This window comes from Pseudophryne corroboree, chromosome 1 (genome assembly GCF_028390025.1).
Source record: "Pseudophryne corroboree isolate aPseCor3 chromosome 1, aPseCor3.hap2, whole genome shotgun sequence".
In the NCBI taxonomy this organism is placed as follows: domain Eukaryota; kingdom Metazoa; phylum Chordata; class Amphibia; order Anura; family Myobatrachidae; genus Pseudophryne; species Pseudophryne corroboree.
The window spans coordinates 664862353-664877647 of record NC_086444.1 but is presented as its reverse complement, the minus strand read 5'-3'; the positions used below and the strand labels follow the sequence as shown (position 1 = coordinate 664877647).

The 15295-nt window shown below is 47.5% G+C and overlaps 1 protein-coding gene across 3 annotated transcripts in view; it reads left to right on the top strand.

The window, feature by feature from the left end:
- The window catches only part of SUSD1 (sushi domain containing 1), a 669144-nt gene that overhangs the window by 590594 nt on the left and 63255 nt on the right, over positions 1 to 15295 (top strand). For 2 of the 3 annotated variants that reach the window (XR_010175769.1, XM_063914695.1), the window contains exon 24: positions 449 to 487. The exons of the other annotated variant lie outside the window; for it this stretch is intronic. Coding sequence is in view for 1 of the 2 variants with exons in the window: in XM_063914695.1 (XP_063770765.1) it covers positions 449 to 464 (16 nt within the window). In the remaining variant the exon portion in view is untranslated. The remainder of the gene's footprint in view (positions 1 to 448; positions 488 to 15295) is intronic. 3 annotated transcript variants of the gene reach the window in all.

The window sequence follows — 15295 nt, the reverse complement described above, 5'->3', positions numbered from 1 at the left end:
ATGCATACTGGTTATCTGTCGGGCAGTGCTGCTGATCTGAAAAAAAGTTTGGGTTAACTAGAGGAAGGAGAGTGCTACCGAGTACAGACATTATGAAACACTCCTTGCTACTTGTGCCTGATCCACTGAAATGACTCTAGCAGCCAGACTAAGCAGAGCATTGGTGGGCACAGAAAACAATAACAGAAATGCTAGACCCCCTCAGGGAAATCTTTATGGGTCCAGATTTTCCATTGAATATATTATTCCCTCCAAAACTTCTGTGGGGAAGTTTCCTTTTCGTTTCAAACAGGATACAATAGATTCTATTTCTGTTTTGCAAGTACTGCTTTATGTTGATGTCCTTTCGGGTACAGTTAAGCATTAGCAAAATAAAAAAGGAATACATCAAAAAATAACTTTCCTCTCACACCCCAAAAAATGAACGATGTTCTGTCATTTTGTACAGGTGCTGTAGCAGATAGTAGGAGTAAAGAAGTTTGAGCAGGTCAGTAAGTTACTCTGCAATGTATCTTGTGTTTTATCTACTAAAAAAAAAAGAAAGAGAAAAGACTTGAGCACTCGAAACGTTTAGCTTTTTATAGTTAGAATTGTTGATCACATTAACAAAATGTCAACTGCAGTTTATACTGAATATAATTATATCTGAAGCATAAATGTTGCTTTATCTCATACAAATGTATACTTTACTCAAAATTCTGCTAAACTGTGTGATTGGCTTGATTACTTACATTCTTCAGTGATGACTAATGTCATGCTATGATTACATTCAACTTTATAGTGCTGGATAACAGGAAGAATATTTGACTTTTTAACCACACTTACCACATGACAAGATTTTTGTAAGTTCCATGAGGAAAAACCTATAAATCTACTTGCAAAGATGGAACAAGTAAAACCTGTGCCTGTAATCATCAGTGCCATAATTAAGACACTCAGGGCAGATTTACTAACAACTGATATTCCTGTGATCAGTCGCTACTACTTAAGAGCTGGTTGGTTGGAGCTCTATTTAAGATTGGTAACGAGTGATAACATTAATATATTAGTCGTTATTTCTACCTGCCCCTTAAGATGAAATAAATGAACTTCTGGCTCACTTTTCCCTTCCCCTCTGCCATCCTTAAAGCCTCAGATTCCCAGCAGATAGTTATAATCTACAGCAGGATACTTTGCAGTACCGGATGAGGGTTGAAATGATGCAGGGATTGGCTTGATGGTAAACACAGAGATGTGAAGATATACTATATTGATAGAAGGCTGATTTGCAGGAAAGCAAAGAAGAACATATTTAATAAAAATTGACAGCAGAGGAGCCTACAATAAAAGAGAAAATAGGTGGTTGTTTACATATTCTTATATGTCAACATGTAAGGAAAAATTGGGGGAAGAGATGTGTTCTAAATTTTCGTATCAATTTTGACAATATATAACCATAAATTTCAGGGCCGTCTTAGTAGCAGTGTAGGCCCCTGGGCAAAGCAATGCACTGGGGCCCCCAACCATCCACCAGCAGTAGGGGTGAGAGTGCTATGAGCAGCAGCTTTTATGTCCCGTGGCCGGTAGGGGGTGTTCAATCCATCAACGAAAATATAAAACTGCATACCAGGCATGTGGAGCTGGGGCAGGGACCACTTGCTGGAAGGCTGATATCTCTGGTTCTGGGCATAGGAGAGACAAGCTGCCAGTGTCCACCAAAAGGGGAGAGTCCTAGCTTTGGGAGTATACACTCAGAAAAACTCTGAAGTCACACAGAACCTGACATATCTGACTGTTAAGAGCAATTAACAGGCTCAGATGGGGACCACTGCTTTGAAGTTGAATATCTCCGATTCCCTAGGGCCGATTTTCAAAAATCTGGTACCCCTGGAAAAAGGGGATCCTCATATATCAGCCTAGGCCCCTTATACTCCCGGTACCCTTGGGCTACTGCCCATTGAGCCCATACGAAAAGACGGCCCTGAGAAAGGTGCTCCATAAGAGTAACTATAGTTTATGTAGAGGATAGGAAAGCACTGTCTAAAAATAACCTTTAATAGATATATTTTTTTTATTAAAAAAACTATATAATAATATTAAAAAATTCTGAACAAAACACAAAATTATAAAAAGCTAATGATAAAAGGCCTTATTCATAGGTGGACACAGACCCTGCATCTGCATACGCAGCCATTTTTCGGGCATCTGCGCACATGCAGCAGCTACAGTGCGCATGCGCGGCTCTTCATTGTGTGATCGCATCCCGGAAGCATGAGATCGCATAGTGATTAACAGGCGTTGGGCATCCGTGATCGGCAACACAGTGTTGGAGGGAGGAGAGCAGGAAACTCTGGCATGTCCGGCAGTACGGATGGTGTAATGGTTAGCATTACTGCCTCACAGCACTGAGGTCATGCGTTCGATTCCCACCGTGGCCCTAACTGTGTGGAGTTTGTATATTCTCCCCGTAATTGCATAGGTTTCCTCCGGGTACTCCGGTTTCCTCCCACAATCCAAAAATATACTGGTAGGTTAATTGGTTCCCAACAAAATTAACACTGGTGTGAATGTGTCTGTATTTACATGTGGTAGGGAATATGGATTGTAAGATCCACTGGGGCAGGGACTGATGTGAATGGGCAAATATTCTCTGTAAAGCACTGCGGAATATGTGTGCGCTATATAAGTACCTGGTAATAATAATGTCAGGGTTACTTTGGGGGCAGCCCGATGACGTCACCTGTGTTTCCTGCCAGACCGCCTGCATATGCAGCCATATTGCGTAGTCAAGGGTCAACCTCTATTTGAGGTTTTTATTATTATTATTATTATTTTTAGCATTTATTTATATGGCGCCACATGGGATCCGCAGCGCCCAATTACAGAGTACACAAATAAGCAAAACATGTGTTATGCACACCAGTGCCTGCAGGAATGTACTGGTGTTTGAACTGTTATGCACACCAGTGCCTGCAGGAATGTACTGGTGTCTGAACAGAGAGGGATGCAAAACAAATGAACTCACAGACAGACTGGGAAATATGACATAACGTACACAGAAGGTGATAGGGTAACAAAACCAACACAGAGTGAACAGAGAAGCCCAGAGGCTAAGAAACTGGGTGTCTCCCTAGTATTAGAAATGCTCAGATGGAAAAAGCAAGATGTTGTGTTTTAATACGTAGAGAACCCGAAATGCTGTTGCTAAGGGCAACAGCAAAACCCTAAAGGGTTACCAACGGGTGTGGCAGTAAACTCCTTGGTCAGAGATGGAATAATAGACACAAGGAGAGTCTCCACAATCCTAATTCTCACTTGCAGGGCCCAGGTACAGCTTACTGCCACTAAACTGACACATGGACACCCTGCACAGTGAGAGAGGATTAAGCAGGCAGGTCTGAAAGTACAGCCACAAACCTGCTGGGTTCACAGAATATCAAAAGAACCTCAGCAGGCTAAACGACTGACTCCAGTCTTACTGCTAGGTCTGGATTGGCAGAGTGTAGTACCAAATCCCCAGGCCTATTTGCAGTAAGCAACAACAAATACAAAGCTACACAGTACTGGCTAACTTTCAGGAACTGACTAACCAACAAAGATTCAGCAGCATCTGCTTAACCTGAGAAGAGGCCTTATAAAGCAGGTGCTGTCCACGCCCCCCTCAGACCTCACAGACTGTGAGCACAAAAACCAGCACCGGATCCCCTGCCTGTAACCACTGCACAGCAAAAGACCCGAACCGGAGTATCAGCTGCGCTCAGGTTACTCCGCTAGCACTTGTCTCCCGGTTGCCATGACGACGTGGCAGCACAGGGCAGGAGATCCTAACAGTACCCCCCCTCTGACGAGGGGTTAAAGAACCCCTACCACCGGGTTTATCGGGGAACTGCGAGAAGAAAGAGCGTATCAGTCTGGGGGCATGAAGATCACAACTGCGCACCCACGACCGCTCCTCCGGGCCATACCCCTTCCAGTGCACCAAAAATGACAGCCGACCCCGAACCATCTTGGAGTCAAGAATCCTTTCAACAACAAACTCCCTCTGGCCACGTATCAGAAGAGGGGAAGGTCTTCCTCTGGAAGAAGGATTACTAATCGCCCGTTTTAAAAGGGAACAATGAAATGTTTTATTGATACCCAAAGAACGGGGCAGATCTAACTGAAATGCCACCGGATTGATAACCCTGGTGATCTTATAAGGGCCGATGAACCGGGGGCCTAACTTATGAGATGGCTGTCTCAACTTCAAATTCTTGGTAGACAACCAGACGAAGTCTCCTAATTTGAAGCTGCAGGGTCTTTTCCGCTTATCAAAAACCCTTTTGGTCACTAATGACACAGACACAAGGGCTTTCTTCACTTTCCTCCAAATACCTCTAAGGACCGAAACGACAGAGGAACCACCAGGCGTGGAGTCCAGGGGGTCAAAAGAATTGGCCTTAGGATGATGCCCATACACACAAAGGAAGGGAGAGATCCCTGTAGCAGAGTGAGCCGCGTTGTTATAGGCAAACTCCGCCATTGACAGATGAGCAACCCAGTCAGTCTGACACTTGGAGACATAACACCTGAGGAACTGCTCCAAGGACTGGTTCACCCTTTCAGTCTGCCCATTAGACTGCGGATGGTAGCCTGACGACAAGCTGACAGAAATCTGGAGATCGGAACAAAATGCCCTCCAGAATTTGGCCACAAACTGGGATCCGCGGTCAGAGACCACATCAAGTGGCAACCGGTGGAGACGCACAACATGCAGCATAAATAATTCAGACAGGCGTCTGGCCGATGGCAGCCCAACCAGTGGAACGAAGTGCGCCATCTTCGAAAACCTGTCAACGACAACCCAGATGGCTGTCATCCCCGAGGATTTGGGCAAGTCCACAACAAAATCCATTGAAATGTGGGTCCATGGCTTAGATGGAATAGAGAGTGGATGTAATGGGCCAACAGGAACCCCTCTAGGAGTCTTATTTCGGGCACAGATGTCACATGCCCGAACCCACTGATCCACATCCTTAGCCACCGAGGGCCACCACACCGCCCTAGATAGCAACTCCCGAGTTCTGGCAATACCCGGGTGACCTGCCGACTTCTTGGCATGGAATTCCAGGAACACTCGCTGTCTTAACCTAGGAGGCACAAACAAAAGACCTACCGGAAGGTCTGGAGGAGCCTGCTCCTGTGCTCTAAGGACTAATGACAAGAGGTCCTGGGTAATGCCCACTTTAATACATGATGGGGACACAATGGGCAACGGCTCCTCGGTGGTCTCCTGGATTGGAGCAAAACTCCGCGAGAGCGCATCAGCCTTGATGTTTTTTGACCCAGGGCGATATGTTATCAAAAAATTAAAGCGAGCAAAAAACAAAGCCCATCGTGCCTGCCTGGCATTGAGACGCTTCGCTGACTCTAAATATGCCAAATTCTTATGGTCGGTGAGAATTGAGACTACAAACTTAGCCCCCTCAAGCCAGTGTCTCCACTCCTCGAGTGCATCCTTAATAGCCAACAATTCCCGGTTACCCACGTCATAATTCATCTCGGCAGGCGAAAATTTACGGGAAAAGTAAGCACATGGATGAAGGCTATTATCAGACACTCCCATCTGAGAGAGCACTGCCCCAATACCCATCTCAGAGGCATCCACCTCCACCACAAAAGGACGCTCTGGATCTGGGTGTCACAGCACCTTGGCCGAGACAAATGCCCTTTTGAGACGGGCAAAAGCCGCTTTGGCCTCACGAGACCAGTGAGCAACATCCGCCCCTTTCTTAGTGAGTGCCACCAAGGGCGCCACTATAGACGAAAATCCAGCGATAAATCGTCTATAAAAATTTGCAAAGCCCAGGAAACGCTGAAGCGCCTTCAAACTAGTGGGCTGCACCCAATCCAGGACTGCCTGTACCTTGGAACCCTCCATTTGGAAACCTTCTGGGGAGATAATATATCCTAGAAATGCGATTTGCTGAACTTCAAATTCGCACTTCTCCAGCTTCGCCCCAAGCCGGTGGTCTCTGAGTTTCTGGAGGACTAAGCGTACATGCTTCCGATGTTCCTCCAGGGAATGGGAGAAGATTAGGATGTCATCTAAGTATACAACTAAGAATCTATCCAAATATTCCCTGAGCACATCGTTCATGAAATCCTGGAAGACTGCCGGGGCATTACAGAGCCCAAAAGGCATCACCAAATATTCATAATGCCCTGAGTGGGTATTAAAGGCAGTCTTCCATTCATCCCCCTCTCTTATTCGGATTAGATTGTACGCACCGCGTAGGTCAATCTTAGAAAAAATGGTGGCAGTACGAAGCTGGTCAAACAAGACCGAAATGAGAGGCAGTGGGTATGAGTTTTTAATCGTGATACGGTTCAATTCCCTGAAGTCGATGCAGGGTCGCAATGAACCGTCCTTTTTACCCACGAAGAAGAACCCCGACCCAACTGGAGACTGTGAAGGTCTGATAAATCCTTTAGCCAAGTTCTCCTGAATGTACTCTGCCATAGCCTGAGTCTCAGGACGTGACAGGGAGTACAACCTGCTCTTGGGAAGCTTAGCATTCGGCAACAAATCAATGGCACAGTCATAGGGGCGATGGGGAGGTAGTACCTCTGCAACTTTTTTGGAGAACACGTCCGCAAAATCTGCATAACACCCTGGCAATCCTGGCAAACTTAGCTGCGAGAGCCTGACTGGAAGGCTCAAGCAACTCCTGAAACAATCAGTACCCCAACTAAGAATCTCCCCAGAGACCCAGTCAAATTGAGGATTGTGGGCCCTTAACCAGGGTAACCCCAACACCAATGGGGCAAATGTACAGACAGTCACATAAAAGGACAATTTTTCAGAGTGTGTGGCTCCAATAAACAAAGAAATCTGGCTAGTGCAAGAGGTAATTTTACCCTGGGATAATGGTTCCCCATTTAACCCACAAATCTCAATTTCCGACGCCAAGGGTACTAAGGAAACAGAGTGTTTCAGGGCGAATTGGCGGTCCATAAAAACCCCGTCGGCCCCACTGTCCACAAAGGCCCCAGTCTTGACAGTTTGACCGAGGATCTTCAAGGTCACCGGAATGATAAAAGTCTTCTTGGGAAATTCTGACTTCTGGCCTGACAGGATATTTCCCATCACCCTCAGGCCCTGAAGTTTTCCGGCTTTTCTGGGCATGATACTACCACATGACCCTTATTCCCACAGTACAAACACAACCCCTGCTGTCTCCTCCGCGTCTTCTCACGCGAGGAGAGGCGGGTAGCCCCAATCTGCATAGGCTCCTCGGAAAATTCCTCAGAGTCTGAGGTTCCCTCGGGAAAGAAGGAAACCTCGGTCTCCCTTTCAAGCCTACGCTCTCTCAGCCGTCTATCCACCCGGATGAATAACTGCATGAGCTGATCCAAGCTATCAGGCAAGGGATATTGTACCAGTTGGTCTTTTATCTGGTTAGAAAGACCTCTTCGGTACTGGTGTCTCAGGGCTGGGTCATTCCACTGGGTATCATGGGCCAACCTCCAAAACTCCGTACAGTAAACCTCAACTGGCCTTCGCCCTTGCTTAAGGATCGAAATCTGAGCCTCGGCTGAGGCCGTCTTGTCAGGGTCATCATACAACATGCCCAGTGCCGTAAAAAAAGCATCAACACTTTTAAGCGACGGACAGTCAGGCTGCAACCCATATGCCCAGACCTGTGGGTCTCCTTGTAGCAAGGAAATCACTATGCCCACCCGCTGAATCTCTGACCCAGAAGACTGAGGCCTAAGCTGGAAATATAACTTGCAGCTCTCCTTGAAACAAAAGAACTGCGAGCGATCTACAGAAAAACGATCCGGAAGATTTACTTTCGGCTCCTTAACCCCTGAAGGTGCTGCTGCTGCGGGAGCTCCGCCAGCGGCCTGGGAGGTGTGCATTTTAATGGACAAATCATTAAATTGACGAGTCAGGACCTGCACCTGATCGACCACCTGTTGCAACGTATTTTGAGGGGTATGCTCCATATTCCCACAAAATTTCAACAGGAGTATTGAGGCTGCTGAATATGTTATGCACACCAGTGCCTGCAGGAATGTACTGGTGTTTGAACTATTATGCACACCAGTGCCTGCAGGAATGTACTGGTGTCTGAACAGAGAGGGATGCAAAACAAATGAACTCACAGACAGACTGGGAAATATGACATAACGTACACAGAAGGTGATAGGGTAACAAAACCAACACAGAGTGAACAGAGAAGCCCAGAGGCTAAGAAACTGGGTGTCTCCCTAGTATTAGAAATGCTCAGATGGAAAAAGCAAGATGTTGTGTTTTAATACGTAGAGAACCCGAAATGCTGTTGCTAAGGGCAACAGCAAAACCCTAAAGGGTTACCAACGGGTGTGGCAGTAAACTCCTTGGTCAGAGATGGAATAATAGACACAAGGAGAGTCTCCACAATCCTAATTCTCACTTGCAGGGCCCAGGTACAGCTTACTGCCACTAAACTGACACATGGACACCCTGCACAGTGAGAGAGGATTAAGCAGGCAGGTCTGAAAGTACAGCCACAAACCTGCTGGGTTCACAGAATATCAAAAGAACCTCAGCAGGCTAAACGACTGACTCCAGTCTTACTGCTAGGTCTGGATTGGCAGAGTGTAGTACCAAATCCCCAGGCCTATTTGCAGTAAGCAACAACAAATACAAAGCTACACAGTACTGGCTAACTTTCAGGAACTGACTAACCAACAAAGATTCAGCAGCATCTGCTTAACCTGAGAAGAGGCCTTATAAAGCAGGTGCTGTCCACGCCCCCCTCAGACCTCACAGACTGTGAGCACAAAAACCAGCACCGGATCCCCTGCCTGTAACCACTGCACAGCAAAAGACCCGAACCGGAGTATCAGCTGCGCTCAGGTTACTCCGCTAGCACTTGTCTCCCGGTTGCCATGACGACGTGGCAGCACAGGGCAGGAGATCCTAACAACATGAAGACAGTGAGTTACAGTTTAAAACAATATAGGACAAGTACAGGGTATATAAACATTGCTGCGTCAGTAAACAGGACTGAAATAAGCATCAGGGTGGCAGAAAACCGAGGGATTTGGTGCCATCAAAGGGAGTATTAAAAAGAAGATAGGTTAAGTACGAGACGTAAAAGCACATGAAGGAAGAGAACCCTGCTCGTGAGAGCTAACATGTGATGTATCCGCATGTTACGTAATGTCACTTTAAGATATGCTCACCCGCCTGGCCTGCACTATGCTATTGCATAGGCATCTAACCCGCGGAGAAAGATGACAAGTTCTGCCTGTACACTTCACCCCATATCTTGCTTGCATGCGTCCACAATACTGCTATTGGGGAGAAACCAGGGGCTACACTTGTGGAGTTCGTAAATTCAGAAGTATAGCAGCAGCCTCCGTTTGAGCTGAGCAGGGCAGTGCTGGGTAGACAGGGTCCCATGTGGGGAGGGAAAGCGCAGCCACGTTGAGAGGTTGGTAGTCTGCTGGTGTAGGTCCGGACTGGTGGATAATTTTAGTGCCTTTACTAGTTTCTCCGTTGATTTGAATAACGGTTTCTTCAGAAGGAATATGAAACAAAGTCCCACAGTGTCAAGTATTTATTCACTGCAGCAACCAATGGAAATCAGTACCTGATTATCATTTCCAGGTGTGAAGGAACATGTGAGGAAACAAGTGTATGGGTACAATCATAGGCGTGCGCAGCACATTTTATTAGGGGGTGCACGATTGGAGTGGCGTGTCTAGCACTGCCTACTGGGCTATAATATATATCTATATATCTATCTATCTATCTATCTATATATATTTCTCTATCGTCCTAAGTGGATGCTGGGGTTCCTGAAAGGACCATGGGGAATAGCGGCTCCGCAGGAGACAGGGCACAAAAGTAAAGCTTTTACAGGTCAGGTGGTGTGTACTGGCTCCTCCCCCTATGACCCTCCTCCAGACTCCAGTTAGATTTTTGTGCCCGGCCGAGAAGGGTGCTATTCTAGGTGGCTCTCATAAAGAGCTGCTTAGAGAGTTTAGCTTAGGTTTTTTTATTTTACAGTGATTCCTGCTGGCAACAGGATCACTGCAACGAGGGACAGAGGGGAGAAGAAGTGAACTCACCTGCGTGCAGGATGGATTGGCTTCTTGGCTACTGGACATGAAGCTCCAGAGGGACGATCACAGGTACAGCCTGGATGGTCACCGGAGCCACGCCGCCGGCCCCCTCACAGATGCTGAAGCAAGAAGAGGTCCAGAATCGGCGGCTGAAGACTCCTGCAGTCTTCTTAAGGTAGCGCACAGCACTGCAGCTGTGCGCCATTTTCCTCTCAGCACACTTCACACGGCAGTCACTGAGGGTGCAGGGCGCTGGGAGGGGGGCGCCCTGGGAGGCAAATGAAAACCTTTAAAAAGGCTAAAAATACCTCACATATAGCCCCAGAGGCTATATGGAGATATTTACCCCTGCCTAAATGTACTAAATAGCGGGAGACGAGCCCGCCGGAAAAGGGGCGGGGCCTATCTCCTCAGCACACGGCGCCATTTTCTGTCACAGCTCCGCTGGTCAGGAAGGCTCCCAGGTCTCTCCCCTGCACTGCACTACAGAAACAGGGTATAACAGAGAGGGGGGGCAAAATAAATGGCAATATATCAATATAAAAGCAGCTATAAGGGAGCACTTAATCATAAGGCTATCCCTGTCATATATAGCGTTTTTTGGTGTGTGCTGGCAGACTCTCCCTCTGTCTCCCCAAAGGGCTAGTGGGTCCTGTCTTCGTATAGAGCATTCCCTGTGTGTCTGCTGTGTGTCGGTACGTGTGTGTCGACATGTATGAGGACGTTATTGGTGTGGAGGCGGAGCAATTGCCAAATATGAGGATGTCACCTCCTAGGGGGTCGACACCAGAATGGATGCCTTTATTTGTGGAATTACGGGATAGCGTCAACTCGCTTAAGCAGTCGTTTGCCGACATGAGGCGGCCGGACACTCAATTAGTGCCTGTCCAGGTGCCTCAAACACCGTCAGGGGCTGTAAAACGCCCCTTGCCTCAGTCGGTCGACACAGACCCAGACACAGGCACTGATTCCGGTGGTGAAGGTGACGAATCAACCGTATTTTCCAGTAGGGCCACACGTTATATGATTTTGGCAATAAAGGAGATGTTACATTTAGCTGATACTACAGGTACCACTAAACAGGGTATTATGTGGGGTGTGAAAAAACTACCAGTAGTTTTTACCGAATCAGAAGAATTAAATGACGTGTGTGATGAAGCGTGGGGTGCCCCGATAAAAAACTGCTAATTTCAAAGAAGTTATTGGCTTTATACCCTTTCCCGCCAGAGGTTAGGGAGCGCTGGGAAACACCTCCTAGGGTGGACAAAGCGCTAACACGCTTATCAAAACAAGTGGCGTTACCCTCTCCTGAGACGGCCGCACTTAAAGATCCATCAGATAGGAGGATGGAAAATATCCAAAAAGGTATATACACACATGCAGGTGTTATACTACGACCAGCTATTGCGACTGCCTGGATGTGCAGTGCTGGGGTAGTTTGGTCAGAGTCCCTGATCGAAAATATTGATACCCTGGACGGGGACAATATTTTACTGTCGTTAGAACAAATAAAGGATGCATTTCTTTATATGCGTGATGCACAGAGAGATATCTGCACACTGGCATCACGGGTAAGTGCTATGTCCATTTCGGCCAGAAGAGCTTTATGGACACGACAGTGGACAGGCGATGCGTAGAGGAGTTATTTGGGGTCGGTCTATCGGATTTGGTGGCCACGGCTACGGCCGGGAAATCCACCTTTCTACCTCAAGTCACTCCCCAACAGAAAAAGGCACCGACTTTTCAACCGCAGCCTTTTCGTTCCTTTAAAAATAAGAGAGCAAAGGGCTATTCATATCTGCCACGAGGCAGAGGACGAGGGAAGAGACAGCAACAGGCAGCTCCTTCCCAGGAACAGAAGCCCTCCCCGGCTTCTACAAAAGCCTCAGCATGACGCTGGGGCTTCGCAAGCGGACTTGGGGGCGGTAGGCGGTCGTCTCAAAAATTACAGCGCGCAGTGGGCTCACTCGCAGGTAAATCCCTGGATCCTGCAGATAATATCTCAGGGGTACAGGTTGAAATTAGAGACAGAGCCACCTCGCCGTTTCCTGAAGTCGGCTTTACCAACGTCCCCCTCAGAAAGGGAGACGGTTTTGGAAGCCATTCACAAGCTGTATTCTCAGCAGGTGATAGTCAAGGTACCTCTTCTACAACAAGGGAAGGGGTATTATTCCACTCTTTTTGTGGTACCGAAGCCGGATGGCTCGGTAAGGCCTATTCTAAATCTGAAGTCCTTGAACCTGTACATAAAGAAGTTCAAGTTCAAGATGGAGTCACTCAGAGCAGTGATAGCGAACCTGGAAGAAGGGGACTTTATGGTATCCTTGGACATCAAGGATGCGTATCTCCACGTTCCAATTACCCCTCACACCAGGGGTACCTCAGGTTCGTTGTACAAAACTGTCACTATCAGTTTCAGACGCTGCCGTTTGGTTTGTCCACGGCACCTCGGGTCTTTACAAAGGTAATGGCCGAGATAATATTTCTTCTTCGAAGAAAAGGCGTATTAATTATCCCATACTTGGACGATCTCCTAATAAGGACAAGGTCCAGAGAACAGCTAGAGATGGGTTTAGCACTATCTCAAGAGGTGCTAAAGCAGCACGGATGGATTCTGAATATTCCAAAATCCCAATTAATGCCGACAACTCGTCTGCTGTTCCTGGGGATGATTCTGGACACAGTTCAGAAAAAGGTTTTTCTTCCCGAAGAAAAAGCCAAGGAGTTATCTGACCTGGTCAGGAACCTCCTAAAACCAGGAAAGGTGTCTGTACATCAATGCACAAGAGTCCTGGGAAAAAATGGTAGCTTCTTACGAAGCAATCCCTTTCGGCAGATTCCATGCAAAGGGATCTGTTGGACAAATGGTCAGGGTCGCATCTTCAGATGCACCTGCGGATAACCCTGTCGCCGAGGACAAGGGTATCCCTTCTGTGGTGGTTGCAGGAGGCTCATCTATTGGAGGGCCGCAGATTCGGCATGCAGGATTGGATCCTGGTGACCACGGATGCCAGCCTGAGAGGCTGGGGAGCAGTCACACAGGGAAGAAATTTCCAGGGAGTGTGGTCGAGCCTGAAAAAGTCTCTTCACATAAGCATTCTGGAACTAAGAGCAATCTACAATGCTCTAAGCCAGGCGGAACCTCTGCTTCAAGGAAGACCGGTGTTGATCCAGTCGGACAACATCACGGCAGTCGCCCATGTAAACAGACAGGGCGGCACAAGAAACAGAATGGCCGAAGCTGCCAGGATCCTTCGCTGGGCGGAGAATCACGTGATAGCACTGTCAGCAGTATTCATCCCGGGCGTGGACAACTGGGAAGCAGACTTCCTCAGCAGACACGACCTTCACCCGGGAGAGTGGGTACTTCATCCAGAAGTTTTCCACATGCTATTAAACCGTTGGGTAAAACCAATGGTGGACATGATGGCGTCTTGCCTCAACAAGACACTGGACAGTTATTGCGCCAGGTCAAGAGATCCGCAGGCAATAGCTGTGGACGCGTTGGTAACACTTTGGGTGTACCAGTCCGTATATGTGTTTCCTCCTCTGCCTCTCATACCAAAGGTATTGAGGATTATACGGCAAAGAGGAGTAAGACTAGTGGCTCCGGATTGGCCAAGAAGGACTTGGTACCCGGAACTTCAAGAGATGGTCACGGACGATCCGTGGCCTCTACTTCTGAGAAGGGACCTGCTTCAGCAGGGTCCTTGTCTTTTTCAAGACTTACCGCGGCTGCGTTTGACGGCATGGCGTTTGAATGCCAGATCCTAAAAGGAAAAGGCATTCCAGAAGAAGTCATTCCTACCTTGATAAAGGCAAGGAAGGAAGTCACCGCGAAGCATTATCGCCGTATTTGGCGAAAATATGTTGCGTGGTGCGAGCAGCGGAGTGCTCCGATGGAGGAATTTCAACTGGGTCGTTTTCCTACATTTCCTGCAATCAGGATTGTCTATGGGTCTCAAATTGGGATCTATTAAGGTTCAAATTTCGGCCCTATCAATATTCTTCCAAAAAGAATTGGCCTCAGTCCCTGAGGTCCAGATTTTTATCAAAGGAGTACTGCATATACAGCCTCCTGTGGTGCCTAAGGTGGCACCGTGGGATCTAAATGTAGTTTTAGATTTCCTCAAATCCAATTGGTTTGAACCACTAAAGAATGTGGATTTGAAATATCTCACATGGAAAGTGACTATGTTACTGGCCCTGGCTTCGGCCGGGAGAGTATCTGAACTGGCGGCTTTGTTTTATAAAAGCCCTTATTTAATTTTCCATTCGACATAGGGCAGAGCTGCGGACGCGTCCGCATTTTCTCCCTAAGGTGGTATCAGCGTTTCACCTGAACCAGCCTATTGTAGTGCCTGCGGCTACAGACGACTTGAAGGACTCCAAGTTGTTGGACGTTGTCAGAGCCTTAAAAATATACATTTAAAGGACGGCTGGAGTCAGAAAATCTGACTCGCTGTTTATACTGTATGCACCCAACAAGTTGGGTGCACCTGCTTCTAAGCAGTCGATTGCTCGTTGGATTTGTAACAAAATTCAACTTGTACATTCTGTGGCAGGCCTGCCACAGCCTAAATCTGTTAAGGCCCATTCCGCAAGGAAGGTGGGCTCATCTTGGGCGGCTGCCCGAGGGGTCTCGGCATTACAACTCTGCCGAGCAGCTACGTGGTCAGGGGAGAACACGTTTGTAAATTTTTACAAATTTGATACCCTGGCAAAGGAGGACCTGGAGTTCTCTCATTCGGTGCTGCAGAGTCATCCGCACTCTCCCGCCCGTTTGGGAGCTTTGGTATAATCCCCATGGTCCTTTCAGGAACCCCAGCATCCACTTAGGACGATAGAGAAAATAAGAATTTACTTACCGATAATTCTATTTCTCGGAGTCCGTAGTGGATGCTGGGCGCCCATCCCAAGTGCGGATTATCTGCAATACTTGTACATAGTTATTGTTAACTAATTCGGGTTATTGTTTAGGAAGCCATCTTTCAGAGGCTCCTCTGTTATCATACTGTTAACCTGGTTTAGATCACAAGTTGTACGGTGTGATTGGTGTGGCTGGTATGAGTCTTACCCGGGATTCAAAATCCTCCCTTATTGTGTACGCTCGTCCGGGCACAGTACCTAACTGGAGTCTGGAGGAGGGTCATAGGGGGAGGAGCCAGTACACACCACCTGACCTGTAAAAGCTTTACTTTTGTGCCCTGTCTCC